This window comes from Chiloscyllium plagiosum, unplaced genomic scaffold (assembly GCF_037043375.1).
Source record: "Chiloscyllium plagiosum isolate Xiang-an unplaced genomic scaffold, Cpla_swu_hap1 HiC_scaffold_1, whole genome shotgun sequence".
Taxonomy (NCBI): domain Eukaryota; kingdom Metazoa; phylum Chordata; class Chondrichthyes; order Orectolobiformes; family Hemiscylliidae; genus Chiloscyllium; species Chiloscyllium plagiosum.
The window spans coordinates 117,682,044-117,703,056 of NW_028270139.1; the positions used below are offsets into that span (position 1 = coordinate 117,682,044).

General features: G+C 39.3%; 2 protein-coding genes across 5 annotated transcripts in view; one reads left to right on the top strand and one right to left on the bottom strand.

Annotated features, from left to right (window-relative positions):
- fam219aa (family with sequence similarity 219 member Aa) overlaps nucleotides 1-1,520 on the bottom strand; it is a 91,595-nt gene extending 90,075 nt beyond the window's left edge. Inside the window, exon 1 of one of the 2 annotated variants that reach the window (XM_043684194.2) lies at nucleotides 1,294-1,520. In XM_043684194.2, coding sequence (XP_043540129.1) covers nucleotides 1,294-1,353 — 60 coding nt within the window. In that variant the 5' untranslated portion in view covers nucleotides 1,354-1,520. The remainder of the gene's footprint in view (nucleotides 1-1,293) is intronic. The other variant, XM_043684155.2, reaches the window with a different exon arrangement.
- A 213-nt stretch (nucleotides 1,521-1,733) lies between these two features.
- The window catches only part of dnai1.2 (dynein, axonemal, intermediate chain 1, paralog 2), a 294,979-nt gene continuing 275,699 nt past the window's right edge, over nucleotides 1,734-21,013 (top strand). For 2 of the 3 annotated variants that reach the window (XR_015757982.1, XM_043683992.2), the window contains exons 1-3: nucleotides 1,734-2,501; nucleotides 16,373-16,429; nucleotides 18,449-18,544. Coding sequence is in view for 2 of the 3 variants with exons in the window: in XM_043683992.2 (XP_043539927.1) it covers nucleotides 2,475-2,501; nucleotides 16,373-16,429; nucleotides 18,449-18,544 (180 nt within the window). In the remaining variant the exon portion in view is untranslated. Of the gene's footprint in view, nucleotides 2,502-4,877; nucleotides 4,975-16,372; nucleotides 16,430-18,448; nucleotides 18,545-21,013 lie in introns of all 3 variants that reach the window. The other variant, XM_087990134.1, reaches the window with a different exon arrangement.

The following is a 21,013-nucleotide window of genomic DNA, read 5'->3' on the forward strand; positions in this document are numbered from 1 at the left end:
AGAGTTTGAGGGATGACCTTCTAGAGATTTATAAAAAGTCATGAGGGGCATAGAAAAGTTGAATAGGAAAGATCTTTTGCCTAGGGTGGGGGAATTCACTTTCCATGTTGGGTCGCTTTCCATGTTGTATGACTTGAGTCTGAAACATACAAGAAACCCAGAGTACCTCCCAAATATGAATTCAAATCTCTTAACTATACACCCTTGAAATATGAAAAATTCTTATATTTGCATTATATTTCACTGCAAAATAAAGGAAAACACATAGCAGTCACACATCAAACAAAGAAACATAGAAAATAGATGGAGTAGGCTATTCGCTCTCGGAGCGTACTCTGCCATTCAATAGTACCATAGCTGATCATCCAGCCATTCTCATATTCTCCCCATAACTTTTGATCCCTTTAGTCACGAGAACTATATTCAACTCCTTCTTGAAAACATGCATTTATTTTTATCTTGAATGCCTTCCATGTCACAGAATGCCACAGGCTTACCCCTCTTGGGGTGAAGAAATTTGTGCTCACCTCATTCCTAAATGGCCTATGCTTCATCCTTAAATTTTGGCCCCTGCTTTAGGACTCCCCAGTCATTGGAAACATCTTTCCTGCATTTATCCTGTCTATTCCGGTTAAAATTTTATAGGTTTCTGAGATCCCTCCTCATTTTTCCAAAGTTGAATGCAAGTCCAGTTATCCAGTCTCTCTTCATACGTTAGTCTTGATATCCCAAATCAATGAAAGAATTAAAATTAGCCAAAACCTCATTAAATCATGTATTTCTTCTATCATTTTATCAGAATTCCTCCTTCACTCTTAGATCTAAAGTGGCCAACATTGAAGTGAGTTGGGATTTACCACAATTCTCCACAAATTTGGCCTTTGCTCCTTCCCAGTAAAGCCGAGAACAAATGGCTAAAATGGCAGTAAATTTTAGGCTCAGCCAGTCATCGTATATTTTAAAACTTAGGTGAGTATACTAAAATGCAAATTTTCACCTTTGAAAACTGGAAGTTATCACATTATCGGACGGGGGCGGGGGTGGATGAAAGTGTAAGGGTTGGAATAAACCAATCTTAAGGAACAATCTGTTTTATTGCTAACAATGAACTACCAAACCACTCCCCCTCCCCTCCCTGATTCTATAGCCCAAAACAAAAACAAGAAAAAAAATCAGAAAAGAGCCGGAGCTCCAAACATCGTGGGGGAGTATAAATAAGGTGACCGGTGAAACTATTGAGCGCTGAAATAACGTGCGTTGGAGGGTATTCGTTAGCTTTGCTTTAATCCTTACCAGCGGCTGTATTTCTGACCGGGCTGTGGGTACTTGAAATCGATCGATTTCTTCCATCATTTTGAATAAAAGAAGTCGAGACGAAGGTGCGGCCCTTGCTTGATGTGATTAATTGAATGAACCCACCCACCCTCCCAAGGCTGAGTATCTCAGTCTCCTCAGACAGTGATGATGGTGGTGGTGGTTATTGCGGCTTCCTCGGACCTGGCCGCTCTCATTAACTCATCCTCTGCTTACCCATCCCTGGCTCCCGCAGAGACAGTGACTCAACTCCAACTTCCGGCTGCGGAAGTGGCAACCACCGAGCGCCTCACAAGACCCACCTCCTCTTCCCCCCCCCCCCCCCCCGCCTTCGCGAAACAACCAACACCATCCGACTCCTCCACAGGATCCCGGTCTAAATGGTCACTGAATAAAAAATAATCAGCCCTTCCGGAAATTCCGGTTTGCTTTTCGATTTGACGGATGGTCATTTCCGGCCATGCCGGCGCGGCTGTGGGCAGGCCGGTTGTCCCGGGTTACCGCCCGCCGGACGGCGATTTGACAGTTTTTAACCTTGCGATGGGATTTCTCCCCCTCATCTTCTACCCTTCCTTCCCAAATACCCGACCATCTCTTTGATTAGTTTTATTGGTACAGTTTGATCGTTTGCATTTTGTTAAACCCCGCTTAGTCGCTGTTTTAGTGATGGTTTGTTTGCGCGGCGGATGGTGGAAGCTGACGTTGTCAAGGCGACAAGATTCAACTTCCGCTGGTGCTGCAGCAAAGAAATTAGATGATCAGTTAGATTCACTTTCTTCACTTTTACTGTTAAAGAATTAGATCCAGTGTCTTTATTTTTACTGTTAGAATTAGATCGACTACTCTCTTCGCATTTACTGTTTAGAGTTAGATTCCCTCTCTACTTTTATTGTTAGAGTTAAAATTAGATTCTCGTTATTCTTACAATTAGAATTAGATTCACTCTCTTCGCTCTCACTGTTAAGAGAGTTAGGTTCACGCTGCTCACTCTCCCTGCTTAATAGAGTTAGAAATAGATACATTCTCTCCACCTCTTCCTGTTAAAGATTTACTGTTAGACCCACCATCTCCATTCTCACTGTGAGAATTAGAGTTAGATTTATTTTCTTCACTCCTTGTTAGAGTTAGATTCTTCACTCTTACATCGGCCTGACGTCGAGATGCCACTGAAAACTAAAACACGATCGGTAATTTCACAAGCTTTTTTTCTTTCATTCTTATACTTGTTATTTTTTTTGTTTTTTAATTTAAAATATTTATTACCTAGTATTAACTGTAACAGAATTTAATCAAATGCTAAAGACATCACTGAATTCAGGATAATTCATTTCAGCCATTTTGCAATAGACCTGAAATGAAATGAGATGGTTCTGGATCTAGATTTAGGCAACTAAGACATGGAGGTGGAAGGAGTACTCGTCAGAGAGTGCTCTGAAGCAAGTAATTATAATTCATTATGTTCCTGATGATTCGGGAGTCCAGAAGCAGGGACCAAAGTATAAAGATATGTGATAAGGCAATTAGGAGTGAGATGTGGAGACATTGCTTTACCCAATGTGTAGTTTGTCTATGAAATTCTTTGTCATAGAAAGCGGTTGAAGTCAAAACACTGAATGTTTTCAAGAAAGAATTGGATATAGTCTTTGCAATTAAGGGGCTCAAAAGGTTTGGAGAGAAAGTGGGAACCATGAGTTGGATGATCAGCCATGATAATATTGAATAGTAAAGTAGGCCAAAGGGACACGTGGCCTACTCCTGCTCCTATTTTCCATGTTTCAGAATGAATTTGGGAATTGTTGAAAAGAACAAAGATACATCCACAGTAAAATAACACATTTGAGGAAAGCTGTTTTTATTAAGTTGTGACATAATTTTGCAAAACTGGACTGGGAAAAGTTACTTAAAGATAAATCTGTATCAAAGGTAAAGAGTGTTCAGGACAAATTCCACTTACCTTAATGTGTCATTCCCAAAGAGATTGATCCATAGTGGGGGTGCTGACTTGGTTGTATTATCATGCGACCAGGTAATGTTTTGAGAACTCACGTTTGAATCCCACGATGGCAGATAGTAGAATTTGAATTCAATAAAAATTTGGAATTAAAAGTCGAATGATGACTATGAAACTGCAGGTAAAAACAAGGACTGCAGATGTTGGAAACCAGAGCCTAGATTAGAGTGGTGCTGGAAAAGCACAGCAGGTCAGGCAGCATCCAAGGACCAGGAAAATCGATGTTTCGGGCAAAAGCCCTTCATCAGGAATAGAGGCAGGGTGCCTGCAGAGTGGAGAGATAAATGAGCGGGTGTGGAGGTGGGGGGAAAGTAGCATATAGTACAATAGGTGAATGGGGGAGGTGATAGGTCAGAGAGGAGGGTGGAGTGGATAGGTGGAAAGGAAGATAGGCAGGTAGGACAGGTCATGGGGACAGTGCTGAGCTGGAAGGTTGGAACTGGGGTGAGGTGTGGGAAGGAGAAATCAGGAAACTGTGAAGTCCACTGCTGTTGATTGTTGGAAAAGCTCACTTGAATCACTAATGTCCTTTAGGGGAGGAAACTTCTGGCCTTACCTGGTCTGCTGTCCAGATTGACAGCAATGTGGTTGGTTCTTAGCTGCCTTCTAGATAATAAATGCTGACCTAGACATCGATGCTCACATCTGTGAATGAATAACGAAATGGACTCCTGACACCCATCATTCTACTCCCATGGTGACAAAGGTCATAATGAATAGCTTCAGTTGCAGATGGTTTTGCCCTAGTTGCCTTTAATAAGGAAGTTATCCAGACAATTTTAAACTCATTCTTGAAAAAGACCTTGCCCACCAAAACAGTATCATAAAGACTTAGATTATGTTTCAGCTAACACTAAGCACATGTTATGAAGTTGTAACTGTTGATGGCACCAGTCTCAAAGTCATAGAAAAATTCTCATACCTTAATTAGTGTGCTCTGTAATGAAGACACCATCCAAAAATATATTCATTTAGAAAGCAAACACATTACCAAACATACAGATAACTTTAATCTAAGATCATATTAACTACCTCCCACCTATATATAACATTGAATAGAATCTATACTTTATCAGTTAAATCCACAATAACGCATCTGCGATTACATTCTTACGACCCGCAACAAGTACGATTTTTAAAATTAAAAGTCTGTAACATAAGACTCCAATGAAGTAGTCTTATATTATTGTTATTAAAGCATTCTAAGATTGTGATCCGTGTACACAGCCGATTCGAACACATTGTTTGTGACATACATATTAAAATGTTGTAAGGCCAGTACCAAACTCAATAATGTTTCTTCGATCAAGGAGTATTTCCTTCAGTGGACTTTGAGTTTCTTCAAAAAGTAACCAACTGGCAGTTCAATCCCATCCTCATCTTCCTGTAGGAGTATAGCTCTAACTCCTATGTCGCTAGTATTGATGGCAACTTTGAAAAGGTTTGAAAAGTTTAGTGTAGCTAAAACTGGTACAGTGGTTAATATTGCTTTCAAATGTTTGAATGCCTCCTGACATGGTTCTGTTCCCTGAAACTTTGTGTTCTTCTTCAGCAAATTGATTAATGGTACCACTACAGTGCTGAAGTTTGGAACAAACTTCCAATAGAATCCGCTTAGTCCTAAGAATCAAAGCATCTCTTTCTGTGAGGTTGGTCATGAAAATTCCTCAATGATTTTCGTCTTTGCGTTCCATAGGTCAACCTTCCATTACCGATGTTATGTCCCAAGAACATCACCTCTGCTTTCGCAAATTCAGTTTAATTTAAGTTTATTACCAGTTTTGCTTCTCGTAGTCATTCGAACAACTCTGCCAACTGTACCATGTGATCTTTCCAGGATTTACTAAATATCACTACATGATCCAAACAGACTGCACAGTTTGTTAACCCAGCCACAACTCTGTTCATGAATCTTTCGAATGAGGTGGGTGCGTTCTTCATTCCAAAAGGAATCACTTTAAATTGATATAGCCCACTTGGGGTTACAAACGCAGAAATGTTTTCGCCGTCTCTGATAAAAGTACTTAAGGGAACTAAGATGATCGGCGAACTCCACTAACTCTGGCTTGGTTCGATGATATCCTCGTTGAGCATGGCCTCCACCTCCTTCTGGACCTGACTGGTTTTGAAAGGATTAAGCCGATAGGGGTGTTGTTTTATTGGAGCAGTATTCCCTACATCTACTTCATGTACAATAGCATTATTCCTCCCTAGCTGATTCTTACATATGTCCTCATGCTGCAGTAACAAATCTTTCCACCGTGTTCTATACTCCTGAGACAGATAGTTTACTAATCCGTCCCACTTCTCAAGGACTTCTTCATTTTTTAATCTGTTTTGAGGCACATCGAGATCCACACCATCTGGACTTGATTCCTCACTCTGTGGAGCAGTAACTAACACCTGGTTTCCAGTTCTTTCCCTCTAATATAACATGGTTTCAGCATGTTCACATACCTGATGCCTGATTTTTCTATCTGGCATCTTTAATACATAGTTCACCTGACTCAACCTTCTCTCAGTTGAAACTTTATTGCTGGAACAGCACAGCAGGTCAGGCAGCATCCAGCATCCAGGGAACAGGAGATTCGACGTTTCGGGCACAGGCCCTTCTTCAGGAATGAGCAGACCTGAGGAACACTCTCTGCTCATTCCTGAAGAAGGGCCTGTGCCCGAAACGTCGAATCTCCTGTTCCCTGGATGCTGCCTGACCTGCTGTGCTGTTCCAGCAATAAAGTTTCAACTTTGATCTCCAGCGTCTGCAGACCTCACTTTCTCCTCAACCTTCTCTCAATTTGACAGGGACTACTAAGCCTGGCTTTGAAGGGATCTCCTATCGTTGGGAAAACGTCTGAGTCTCAGAGTTTTTATCTGCCCCCTGCTTCATTCTATGCTGTACCCTCTTTAGGTGATGTTTAGCTAACTCACCTATTCAATTTTATCTCTCCCTCACCTCTGATACATAATCTGAGGGTGAGATCTACAACTTTCGTCCTGTCAATTTTTCTTTAATTAATTTCAAAGGGCCACTTCATGCCCCAATATTAACTCGAAGAGAGTGTACTGAGTAGATTCATTTGGGGCATCTCTAATGCCAAACAATACAAATGGGATACCTTTATCTAATCATTTAGGTAATCTTAACAATATGCTGTCAACATGGTCTTCAATGTCTAGTGCCAACTTTCTCAAGCTCCCTGGGATTCAGGATGATATGCACTGGATTTAAAGTGCTGTATACCTAAGCTATCCATAGCTCCTTAAACAGCCTAGCAGTAAAATTTGACCCTTGGTCCAACTGAATCTCTCTGGGTCGACCATACCGTGTGAAGAAAGCTACTAATTCATCTACGACACTTTTTTCCTTGATACGCTGTAATGGGATTGCCTTTGGAAATTTAGTAGGCGCATCCAGTAACAAGGTCTGGTTCCCACTTTTAGTTCTTGGGAGGGAACCTACTCAATCAATTATAACGCATGTGAAAAGTTCTTCCAGTGCGGGAAGTGGCAACAAAAGCGCTGGTTTTATTAGCGTTTGTGGTTTACCTACCATTTGGCATGTATGACACGTACAGCAAAAGTTAACCAAATCCTTGTGCATTCCAGACCAATAAAAATATTTTTGTACCTTAGCCTGATTCTTTCGTACCCCCAGGTGATCTCCTACAGGTAGTTCATGTGCTACCCGTAACACCTCCTGTCAATCTGGTGCACTTTGGCCCATTTCTCCTCTGCACTAACCTGCCCTGGTCTCCATTTCCACCTTAGGATTCTATCTTTCAGATAATAATTCTCAGGAATATTTTCTGCCTCCTTTTTGGAGGACACATCAACATATAAATCTTTCATCTCCCTTTCTTCACTCTCTCTTTTCTCAGCTAAGAACCTTCTCTTTCTTTTTCCTCTCTCTTTTCTTTCTCTTTCTCTCTCTTCCTTTGTTTATCTTCTAACTCCATTTTCTTCAATTTTAATTTAAGTTTTTCACCTCTACTGCACTTGTCTGTTTCTCTGACACACCTAAGTGTTTGAGTAATTCCCTTATCATTTCAGTTGTACTTTTGCCCCTGGTTAAACCCAAATCTAATTTCTTTGCTAATTCTGAAAGTATGGCCTTTTTCTTTCCTTCTAAACTTTCTTGACAAATTTGAGAATCATCTTCAAATCCCACAACCTCTTTAACATATTTAAGAGTCATTTCACTCACTTTTAATTAAACCAACCACAAGTCACCACTATTAAACAAATTATGTCACCGACATGTTATTTAAAGATCTCGGCTGTGAGTGTTTAAATCTTTTGGGCTTTTTCGTACCCCGGATCTATTCAAATCTCTCTAAACCTGTTCATATCACAAACCCGAGCCGTAAACTGTTCAAATCTGGATGATGAGCCTCCAAGTTATCATGACACAAGGTTAATCCCTCTGCTAATTTAAACCAGCAACACAGAAAAGATTCACCCCATGCTGTAATCTGTTAAGATTTGAGAGCCAAAGACCTATTCCAGATCTAAATATTTAAAGTTAAAATTAATAAATTTATTTCTTTAAGTCTAACAGAAAATATTAACTGACAATTATTTCAACTCCTTTCTTTTAACCTATCTTTTACATTCCCCTCTACCATACCGGTCCGATAAAAATCCTGATTATGATTTACAAAATTTATAATCATGTTTCAAAACCAGTCAGCTTTGCCGAGTGTCCTGTGTAGACTTTCCTCTATCTTCTTCGGGATTCTGCTTCACAGGTCTTTGATAGGTAAAGGTACCTTTAAGAGAGTAGATGTTTCTGCAAGCAATCTCTCATGTTGTTAGTGTCTTAGCTGCTCTGGATAACTGTTCAAAATGTCTGATATTTAATCACCTAAACATCGGATTGTTTCATTGGACTAAATTCAAATTTGATTGGAATTTGGTATCTTGGGGCATAATTTAAAGTGATTGGTTGAATATGAAATTTGTTTCTGTCTCATAGCAACCCAGCTACTGCTAGCTGTTCAACCAAATGTTACATTATTACCTTGTTCAGAACACTTTGTGCTGTGTCAGGTAGTTCTGCTAGCTTTTCAACTCTCTTAAAGGTACAGTACCCTCTACACTTTCATAGCAGGGAGGCAAATGGAATTTTGTCTTTCATTACTAAACTGATTACGTCTAAAAGCAGGGAGGTAATGTTGCAGCTATACAAGGAGCTAGTGAGGCCACACCTGGAGTACTGTGTGCAATTTTGGTCTCCTCACTTGAGAAAGGATGTACTGGCACTGGAGGGGGTGCAAAGGAAGTTCACTAGTTTGATTCCATAGTTGAGACGGTTGGGTTATGAGGAGAAACTGAGTAGACTGGGATTATAGTCATTGGAATTCAGAAGAAAGGGCAGGGATGTTATAGAAACATATAAATTATTAAAGAGAATAGATAATATAGAAGCGCAATGGATGTTTCCACTGGCAGGTGAAGTTAGGAGAAGAGGGCATAGCCTCAAGATTAGAGGGAGAAGATTTAGTCCTGAATTGAGAAGGACTTTCTTCACCAAGAGGGTTGCTAATCTATGGAATTCCTTGCCCAATGAAGTAGTTGATGCTACTTCAGTAAACATTTTAAAAACTAATTTAGATTTGTTTTGAATAATAAAGGAATTAAGGGACATGATGAGGGTGCAAGTAAATGGATCTGAGTCCACATAAAGATCAGCCAGGATCTTATTGAACAGCGAAGCTGGCTCGAAGGGCCGGCTGGCCTACTCCTGCTCCTAGTTCTTATGTTCAAACTCTAACAGGCCATTGTCTTTATTACCCTGCTGTGTAGTGCAGAATCGTTGGTCTACTATAATCTCCATATTAAAGCTCTTCCACAATTAACACCTGTAAATATCACAAAAGCTCAACAGCAGGACAAAATCAGAAACACAAAGTCTTTTATTACTTTGAGTTCCACAGCATGGAAAATACCCTCTAGAAAATTCAACTTAAATGGATTGGCAGTGTCTCCCAGATGGATAACTCCAGACGGTCTAAGCAGATCTTTGATGGGCACTATATCAAGCCAAGATTAGAATGGTGCTGGAAAGACTCAGCAGATCAGGCAGCATCCAAGGAGCAGAAAAAGCGACGTTTCGGGCAAAAGCTCTTCATCATGAATGAGACTATATCAAACCAAACAATAACAAAGTAATCAGAGCAAAGGACACAATGCTACCAAAAAAAAGTCTTATAAACTTTGGTATTACAGACCACTTCTCTTGGGAAAGCAATTCTGTGGACCGGTCAATGTGGTGCAGCATGGTTTGAGGAACATATGAGTCAAACTTGCAATAGACATCATGTCCAAGGGTAGTTTCAAAGTTTTCCCAAACACCAATAGTGTTGACATGAAGTACCAGTTTTGTGCTCGTTCATGCTAATCTTGCATCAGAATCCTTAGTTCTGACAGAAACCACCAAAGACAATGATGTCATTTACAATTTGGACATTACCATCACCACTGCTGTCCCTCTAAAGCACTGAGAAACGAAGAAGATCGAATTACTTTGATGACATTCCTGATGTCGTGGAGTGCAAAGGACATTAGTGAACCAGTTAGGTTTTACTGACAATCAACAACAGTTTCATGGTCATCATTATAATCTTAATGCCAGATTTTTATTTAATTTAAATTCCTCTATCTGCTGTGGCAGGATTCAAAACTAGGTCTTCAGAACCTAATCTGAAGTCCTCAGATGAATAGTCTAGCGATAATACCACCAGGTATAGCTTCCCACATGATTGAACCTTTACTCATTGGAATTGAGAAGAATGACAGGCGACTTTATTGAAGCATAAGATTCTTAGGGGATTTGACTAGGTAGATGCAGAAAGATTGATTCCCATTGTGGGTGAGTCTAGGATCAGAGGACATAATTTCAGAAGAATGGGTTGCACATTAAAGAGAGAGATGGGGAAGAATGTCTTCTCTCAGATGGCAGTGAATCCATGCAGTTCTTTACCATACAGGGGTTGTGAGGCTAAGTCATTAAGTACATTTGAGGCTGAGGTCAACTGATTTTTAATTGATAAGAAAATCGAGAATTATGGGGAAAGGGCAAGAAAATGGAGTTGAGGATTATCAAATCAACTATCATCTCATTAAATCACAGAGCAGACTCACTGGGCTGAATGGCTTTCTTCAGTTCCAATGTCTTTAAGACAATAAGATATAGGAACAGGAATTGACTGTTTAGCCGCTTGAGACTGCTTCACCGTTCCATAGGATCATTGCTGATTCAACATTCCTTACGTCTACTTTTCTGCAATTTCCTTGATTCTCTTACTGATCAGGAATCGATCCATTTCAGCCTTAAATACATATGAGGACTCTGTCTACACGGCTCTCTGCAGCAAGAAATTACAAAGACTCATAACCTTCTGAGAGAAGAAATTCCTCCTCATCTCAGTCTTAAATTACTGTCCCTTTATTCTGAGACTATGCCCTCTAATCCTGGACTCTCCCATGAGGGGAAACATCGTCTCGGCATTTACCCTGTCAAGCCTCTTATTAAGCCTATTTTGTTTCCATGAGATCACCTCTCATTTTTAAATTCCATCTTTGCTCTTTGCTCATAAGGCAATTCCTCCATACCAGGGATAATCTGCATGAACTTCTCTGAACTGCTACTAATAAATGATTTTTTTTTAAATAAGGGGACCAAAACTGCTCACATTAATCCCGAAATATGGTCTCACTAGCAAGACCTTCCTCCAATCTCTTTGAAATAATAATCAACATTCCATTAGCTATTGTGTTCCAGCGTTTTGCAGGTTGTCTCTAATTAAATAATACTTTGTTCTTTTATTCTCCCTTCCAAAATAAACAACTTAATATTTTCTCATGTTATACTCCATTTGCCAACTTTTTTCCCATTTATTTAACCTATCAATATTGGTCTGTGAACTGTTTATATTTTTCTTGCAACTTGCCTTTCCACCCATTTTTGAGGTGTCAGCAAATTTAGCTACAATACATTCACTTGCTTCTTCTACGATATCAAAAATGTTAAAAATAATTGCATTCCCAGCACTGACCCCTGTAGAACCCCATGGTTACAGGTTGCCAAGCTGAAAAAGAACTCTTAACTCCATTCACTGTTTCCTGGCCATTAGCCAGTTCTCTAATAATGCCAGTATACTACCTCTAACACCATGATTTGCAGATGCCGGTATTGGACTGGGGTGTACAAAGTTAAAAATCACACAATACCAGGTTATAGTCTAACAGGTTTAATTGGAAGCACTAGCTTTTGGAGCTCCGCTCCTTCATCAGGTGGTTGTGGAGAACATAATTGTAATGCACAGAATTTATAGCAAAAGTTTACAGTGTAATGTAACTGGAATTATACATTGAAAAATACCTTGATTGGCTGTTGAGTCTTTCATCTGTTCGAATGCCATGATAGTTTCACTTCTTTCATGTGTTGAAGTGAAACTATCATGGCATTCGAACAGATGAAAGACTCAACAGCCAATCAAGGTATTTTTCAATGTATAATTCCAGTTACATTACACTGTAAACTTTTACTATAAATTCTGTGCCTTACAATTATGTTCTCCACAACCGCCTGATGAAGGAGCAGCGCTCCGAAAGCTAGTGTGCTTCCAATTAAACCTGTTGGACTATAACCTGGTGTTGTGTGATTTTTAACTTCTAACACTATGGGTTCTTTTCTTATGACTAAATCTTTTGTGAGGTGTCAACACATCTACTGGTTCTATCCATTCTGTTTGAGACTTGCTCAAATAAATTAGAGCTGAAATCTGAGAGATCTTTGAGGTTTACTCCCAGTGCCATGTATTAATTAATATAAGGATAGAAGGATCAATCAATTGAACATGTGGCTAAAGAACTGGTATAGGAGAGAGGGTATGCCTGATGCATTTGGGCAGGTGAGACTATATAAGCTGATTGGGTCACACCTTAATAGAACTGGACACTGAAATGCTCAAAAGGAGATTGTCTAGTGCTGTTGTGTTTAGTTTAAACTAACTTGTCAGAAGGCTGTGAACCTGAGAGTTAAACCAGATTGGAAAGGAATTAAAGTGATAATAGGAAGTGAAAAACCTCCTATGGGGAAACAAGGCCGATCATGAACATGCTTCAAAAATGAATGATGTTAAAAAAAAACACTCTACTTGAATGCACTCAGTATTCACAACAAGATAGATGATTTAAAGGCACAAAGAGATATGTTTATGATAGATTGCCATTATAGAAATGAGGCTGAATGGTGATCCCAGCAGGGACAGAATATTCAAGGATATTTAACATATAGGAAGAGCAGACAAGAAGGAAAAGGAAGTGGAGTTGCACTGACAATCTGAGCTAGGATCAGCATATTAATAAGGGAGGATCTCAGATCGAAAGAAAAGTGTGTGGAATATGTTTGACTGGAGCTAAAAAAAATAAGGAGCAGGAGAAACTGTTTGGAGTTATTTATAGGTCACGAAATAGTATTGGTAATGTGCAGCATGGTATAAATCAGGAGATGAGAGAAGCTTATAGTCCATGGAACACAGTAAACACTGATGACTTCTATCTACATATAAACTGGATAAACCAACTGAGCACTGAAGCTGTGGAGGACAAGTTTCTGGACTGTCTTTGGGATGGTTTTCTGGAGCAAAGTGTTGAAGAGTTTTTGAGTTGACTACACAACAAGGCTATTTTTAGATCAAGTATTATGTCATGAGAAAGGATGATTAATAATCTTGTGGAAGAATCTCATTGGCAAGGATCAGTGCTTGGCCCCTAGCTATTCACAATATGTATCAATGATTTGGACTGGGGATCGAATGTATTATTTCCAATTTTGTGATGGTAAGAAACTAAGCAGGAGTATGTGTGGTGAAGAAGATGTACAACGTTTTCAAGAAGCTTTGGGCAGGCTTAGTGAATAGACAGATGGCATATAATATAAAACATGCGGCATTATCTACTTTGGCAAGAATGGCAATTGTGCAGAGTATTTCTTAAAGGGTGGGAGGTTGGAAAGTTTATACTTGCAAAGGGATTTGAGTGCCCTTGTCAATTAGTCACCAAAGGTTAACATACAGGCAAGGCAAACAATTGGGAAACATTCATTAAGGCATTATTGCAAGAGGATTTGAGTGCAGGAGTAGTGAAATTTTATTTAAATTGTATATGAACTTGGTTAGATCACACCTGACTACCGAGTGCAATTTTGGTCTCCTTATTTAAGCAAAAATATTATTGCCAAGGGAGATTCCATTTAGGACTGAGAAAGAGGAATTTTTATCAGAGGATTGTGAATCATCAGAATTCTCCACCCCAGAGCATTGTGGAAGCTCAATGTTTCAAGTAGAGATTGGTAAAGTTTTGAATATCAGTGGTGGTGTATAGAGTTATTGCAATAGTGTAGGTAAAAGGAGCTAAAGTGTTAGATCATCATCATATTAAATGATGGAGCAGGCCTGACGGGCTTAGCAGTCTACTCTTGATACTATATTCCGACAAAGATACAAGTTCCTGCTTACAGATCCATTTGTCCTTTTTTTCTCCTGTGTTGCTCAAAAGCAGCTGTTGAAATGCTGCTCAATATAGTTTTGGAACTAGCTCAACTGTCTCTCCAAGCTGGTGAACTGGCAGATGAGTTTTTTCTCACTCGTTCATGGGAAGCAGGCATCACTGATTGTGCCAGCAATTATTGCCTATCTGTAAATGTTCCTTGATCTGAGTAGCTTGAGAGGGCCATTTCAAAGGACAGTTAAGAATCAACTACATTGCTGTGCATTTGGACTTGTAAGATAGGAACATATGAATAAGAATAGTCCACTCAGACTCTCATGCCTCTTCCACCATTCAACGAGATCTGTGACCTAACTCCATTTACTTAATTTTGGCCCATAAACCCTTAATACTTTTGCTTAACAAAACATTTTTCTATCTCAGATTTAAAACTAACAAATGATCTGGCATCAACTACCATCTGTGGAAGAGTGCTCTAAATCTTTACCACTCTTTGTGTGTAAAAGTATTTCCTAAATCTCTCCTGAACAGTCTGACACTTATTTTTAGACTAAGCCCCCTGGTTCTAGAACCCCCAACCAGTGGAAATAATTTTATCTTTATCTACTCTATCTTTTCCTGTTAATATATTGAAAATTTTGATCAGATCACCCCTTAACCTTCTAAGTTTGAGAGAAAACAGGCCTAATTTGTATAATCTTTCCTCATAACACAACTCCTGAAGTTATTCTTGTCAACCTACATTGTACTTCCTCCAAGGCCAGACTAGGTAAGAATGGCAGATTTCCTTTTCTAAAGGACATTAGTGAACTAGGTGTGTTTACATGACAATCAGCATTGGTTATGTGATTGCCATAAGGTCAGAATTTTTCATTAAAATCAAATTTCACTATCTGCACTGGTGAGATTTGAGTCCATGTTCCCAGAACAAGAGCTTGGGGCTTTTGATTATTGGTACATTGGATACTGCCACTATGCCATTGTCTTCCACTCATTTCAGCTCCCAATATGTTAAATTATCACTAAACAGGAGAAATGAATTTCTTTGCACTGACTCAGTTACTTGACTTTGATGTCTTTAGACAAAAAAGTAATTTTAGTGCAGATGGTTTGCTTGTTCTACAGAGATGAGATTACCTACAATGTGGAATCAGACCCTTCGCCCCAACAAGTCCACACCGACCCTCCGAAGAGTAACCCACCCAGACCTATTTCCCTCTGACTAATGCACCTAACACCATGGGCAATTTAGCATGGCCAATTCACCTGACCTGCACATCTTTGGACTGTGGGAGGAAACAGGAGCAGTCAAAGTGGCAGATGGAGTTTAATTTAGATAAACGTGAGGAAAGCAAATCTTAGCAGGACTTATACGCTTAATGGTAAGGTCCTAGGGAGTGTTGCTGAACAAAGTGACCTTGGAGTGCAGGTTCATAGCTCCTTGAAAGTGGAGTCGCAGGTAGATAGGATAGTGAAGAAGGCATTTGTTATGCTTTCCTTAATGGTCAGAGTATTGAGTACAGGAGTTGGGAGGTCATGTTGTGGTTATACAGGACATTGGTTAGGCCACTGTTGGAATATTGCATGCAATTCTGGTCTCCTTCCTATCAGAAAGATGTTGTGAAACTTGAAAGGGTTCAGAAAAGATTTACTAGGATGTTGCCAGAGTTGGAGGATTTGAGCTATAGGGAGAGGTTGAATAGGCTGTGGCTGTTTTCCCTGGAATGTCAGAGGCTGAGGAGTGACCTTAGAGAGGTTTATAAAATCATGAGAGGCATGGATAGGATAAATAGACATAAAGTCTTTTCCCTGGTTTGGGGGTGTTCAGAAGTAGAGGGCATCGGTTTAGGGTGAGAGGGGAAAGATATAAAAGAGACCTACGGGGCAACTTTCTCACGCAGAGGGTGGTACGTGTATGGAATGAGCTGCCAGAGGAAGTGGTGGAGGCTGGTACAATTGCAACATTTAAAAAGCATCTGAATGGGTATATGAATAAGAAGGGTTTGGAGGGATATGGGCCAGGTGCTGTCAGGTGGGGCTAGTTTGGATTGGGATATCTGGTCAGCATGGACGAGTTGGATCGTAGGATCTGTTTCCATGCTGTACATTTCTATGATGCTATGTCTCTATTTGCCACTAACCCATCTATTAGCCCTTCAAATACTTTCAGCAACCCTTGATTTAAGCTCCTTAAGTGATTGCACTGAAATCAAATTTAGTCTTCTCAGCAATTGAGACATCCTAAGTAAGAAATATTCTGATTTGAAACTTATCTTGACTGTTCTACCATTCTGGAATTTACTCCAATTTATTCAATGTATTTTATTGTAGGTTTTTACATTTTGCTATTTTTTGGTTCAAGGCATTGGGAATAGACTGAATGTTTTGTAAATTGGAAAAGTTTGAAAAGGAAAATGAGGTGGACATGCTGACATTGTCTGTCATTGGATGCAAACTTTGAAATAATTGTGATTTTAAAAATGAATTATTAGTCAAGTAATAATGCAATAATATACATTATTTTTCTAATAGGTTACTGCCCCGCCTCCAGTACCATCTGCTAAAGCTGCATCAAAGAAGTCCAAGAAGGTAAGGAATTTTGTTTGATAACAAATGTTAATTTGAAAATGAATAATTTAAAATTGCCAATACTTTAAAAATAATCTTATGAAATGATTACTATTATTTGAGAACAAAAGTTTTATGACATAACGTTAGACTAGGAAATGAATTGATTCAGAGTTGACTTGTTAGAACCCAAGGCTCAGAAACGTGTTTATCGTCTATCCATTTTTCTGGTGCTGAACATTAGAAACATTATCTTCTAATATGGCAGTCAGGAAGCTTATGTTAGACTTGGAGGTTCATTGCCAATATATTGGATTTTACATGCCTATGGAAATTACTGAATAACCTATGTAAATAAGGGTTGAATAATTTTAGCATGTGTTTGTGAAATTGACTTGTCCTTTCACTGGCTTTGTCATGTTTTAGAAGTTGCCTTGCAATTTGTGGCACTAGCTTCTGAGAAGGACCATTGTTCAGCATGAAAAGAACAAAAATATTTGCCAATTTACACTGATGATTTAGCTTCACAGAAACAATCGAAAATTTATAATACAGATGGAAGTATATAAGGAAGATGAGAAAAACTTATGATGAATTAACAAATTACATGTTATAATGATAGATTTAGGTGAGGAAAAATGAAGATGCACAGCACCACATTTGACTATCAAGGTCATTATGGCTCTTCACTTTTATGCCATGGATCACTTTCGGGATACAGGCTGATATGAATTACATATTACAGTTTGCAAAACAGATCTGCATTAGGAAGATCACCGGGGCTTCTTACATTTTTAGAAACACCTACATCTCACTATCTGTGGCCAGATAAAGGGGGGATCAGAGAGCACTAAACTTTTCATTCAGTAAAAACTGAAAAAGCTGCGGATGCCATAAATTGCTGGAAAAGCTCAGCAGGTCTGACAGCTTCTATGGAGAGAAATCAGAGTTAGTATTTCAGGTTGATGTTCTGGGAAGGGTCATTTGACCTGGAACATTAACTCTGATTTCTCTACACCGATGCTGCCAGACCTGCTGAGCTTTTCTAGCAATTTCTATTTTTGTTACTAAATTTTGCCCATGACAGGCTCCACAGGGAACAAAGCACCAAGCACTATCCCCATATTGCCTTGTGTGTTCACCAACATCAACAACCTTGCTTCTTTGTCAATCGTAAAGCTTTAACTCACTTGACCGTCAGCTGATTTGCAGCCACACCCAATTTATGATGTGTGTCTGAAGTATTTTTACAGCACTCATGAATAATTTATCCTATGCCAATTATTTGTGCCTCTTTTATTCCTGCCAGGCCATCAAGTAAAAGTTTTGTTACTGGGTTATCTAATCCAGATGTGAATTATCACTCAATATCAGCATGAGACTGCTGCATTGTTGGCCAGCAATGCTGTCCATGCCTCCACAAGTGAACTGAATCCTACATCAACAACTCCAGTGTCACAGTTTCCTCCAACTCTTTGTTGCCTGACTCTTGAACATTCTAATGTCCACTCCACCACTCTATCTTCCCAGCCCCATAACCAATCACTATCACCTTGTTTAATGATTTGAGATCCTGTCACTAGCTTCCTTGGCTACAAACTTGGACATTTTTTTGATAACCTTTACTGCCTATTTTAGCAATGTCTTAAGAACAGTCCACTTTGTTCATTTCTAATATTTCCATTTTTGATTTGCATCCATTTTCTTTGTAATTGTATTTCAGTGAAGCTTCTTGGAACAGTTTTTTTCTAAGGTAAAAATGATTTCTAAAAAAAGGCCATTGTTACAATTAGTGCTGTTGTATAAACCATATTGTGATGTCATATGCTTGGTCAATTTTGGAAATATTATTATCTGATTGCAACTTGGATATTTGCTGACTAATTACTTCAGTAGCAGTGTAACCTTTTGAAAGAATTTTATTAGAACAATTTATTTATTGGCATAGTTTATGAATATGTGCAACGACTTATACTAATTCATGCTTCTAAAAGCTGCATAATTATTGCTCGCAGAATTAAAACTTTCACTTTGTTACAGGATGATGACGATGGAACTGAAATGGGAGATGGAGATGACTGGAATTTGGGGAAGTCACTCATCAAACCTCCTGATCAGCTGGATCTTACTGAACAAGTGAGTAACATGCTATGATTTAATATTTTTTAATGACAAATTAGAGCATTTTTGAAATTAAAGTTGTGCAAGAATCTTTAAAATATATGTTCATTATATTTATTTTCTAATAACTCTTTTGAAACAAGTTTCAAATCTTTTTAGTAACAATGTGGTTACTATTCCTTACACTGAAGGATAGATATTTTGAAAGTATTTCTGCCCTTCAAATCTTTACAGTTTTATTACCTATGGTGCATCTTTTTTTTTGAAGACAGCACTTCTTTTTGGGGTATAATTCCATTTGCACTTGTGGCAGAGGATTGGAGAATTGCAAATGTTACACCCTTGTTCCAAAAATGGTGTAAAGACAACCCCATGACCACAGGCCAGTGGGGTTAATGGCGATGGAGGGAAAGCTTCTAGAGACAATAATTAGGGACAAAGTTCGTAGTTACTTGATGAACCACAGTTTAATTCAGGAAAGCAGGAAGGTTTTCCTAAGGACAATCATGTTTAATAACTTGTGACTTTTTTGATAACAGAGAGAATTATTGAAGGTAATGCTGCTGATATGAACTCCCAAAAGGTATTTCGTAAAGTGTTGTCCAACTGGCACATGACCAAAGATGGAATTCTGAATAATCGTTAACATAGATATGAATGTGGCTGAGTGAAGGAAACAAAGAATAGTAATCATTGGATGGATTTAAGATGTGAACTGTGTAGAGGATAATCTAGAACTATAAAATTGGTGAAATTCTTAAGGGGATTGACAGGGTTATTGCTGAGAGGATAGTTGTCCTTGTGGGAGAGTGTAGGATAAGAGGAGACAGTCACAGAATAAAGGGGCATCAGTTTAAGACTGTGATTAGAAGCAATTTCTTCTCTTGGTTGTAAGTCCTTGGAACTCATTGCCACAGAGAGCTGTGGGGCAGAATCCTTGTGTCAGAAAGATAGATTCTTGATAAGTAGGGGAATCAATGGTTACAGGGAAATGACTGGAAAGTGGATGTGAGGAATGTCATATCAGCCATGACCCAATTGAATGGCAGAGCAGGCGCGAGGGGCCTGTTCCTATTTCGTATGATCTTATTAAATGTGTGACAAAGAGGTGGGTAAAATATCACGCAGAAGCGTGAAATGAAAAACTTTGATTGGGAGAACATAGTACAAAAATATAAAATAAAGCTTACTATGCTTTAAAGGCATGTGGGAGCACAGGAAACTATTTCGGTGTAAGTCAATTAAGATGGCAGGACAGGTTAAAGTAGCAACTGTTAAATCATTTGGAATCCTATGCTTTGCTATTAGGAACATGGAATACAAAAGTAAGGAAACTATATTAAGTGTGTACAGAGCAACTGGTTTATTGCATCCTGTTTTGTATCACCCTTTAAGAAGGATATAAAATTATTAGAGAGAATGCAGAGAAGATTTAAAAGAATGGCCTTAAGGATGAGGAACTAGGTGTAAATAGATTGTTGAAGTGGGAAGCATTTTCCTTGGAGAAAAGCTTCAGAGAAAATTTGATGCATATATTTACAATATGAAGGATCTGGACATTTAGATAGGGAAAATCTATGGTCATTGACAGGATAGTGAACAATAGGACATAGATTAAAGGAATTGACATTATATCAATGGTAACCTGAGGAAAATGCATTGCCTGAGAGTGTGGCGGAGGCAGAGTTAATTGGGAAGGAGTTTTGCCTGAAAAGGAAGAATTTCCTTAGCTATATGGAGAAGGTGGATTTTTGGCATTAAACATGGTGCAGATACAATGGCTGGAAGCTAAAAGCTAGGACAGACAGAGTCGTCATCTCTGGGTTGTTGCCGGTGCCACGTGACAGTGAGGCAAAGAATAGGGAGAGAGTGCAGTTGAACACGTGGCTGCAAGGCTGGTGTAGGAGGGAGGGCTTCAGATATTTGGACAATTGGACTGCATTCTGGGGAAGGTGGGACCTGTACAAACAGGACGGGTTGCACCTGAACCAGAAGGGCACCAATATCCTGGGGGGTAGGTTTGCTAGCACTCTTCGGGGGGGTTTAAACTAATTTGGCAGGGGGATGGGATCCGGACTTGTAGTCCAGCAAGTAAGCTAGCTGTGTGTCAGGATGCCCAAGACTGTAGGGAGGCTGTGGAGAAGGTAGCACTGACAGGGACTACTTGCGGACACAGAGATGGGCTCAAGTGCGTATACTTCAATGCAAGGAGTATCAGAAATAAGGTGGGTGAACTTAAGGCGTGGATCGGTACCTGGGACTACGATGTTGTGGCCATCACGGAAACGTGGATAGATGAGGGACAGGAATGGCTGTTGGAGGTTCCTGGTTACAGGTGTTTCAGTAAGATTAGGGAGGGTGGGAAAAAAGGAGGGGGGGGTGGCATTGCTAATTAGAAATGGTATAACGGCTGCAGAAAGGAAGTTTGAGGGGGGTCTGCCTCTGGAGGTAGTATGGGCTGAAGTCAGAAATAGGAAAGGTGCA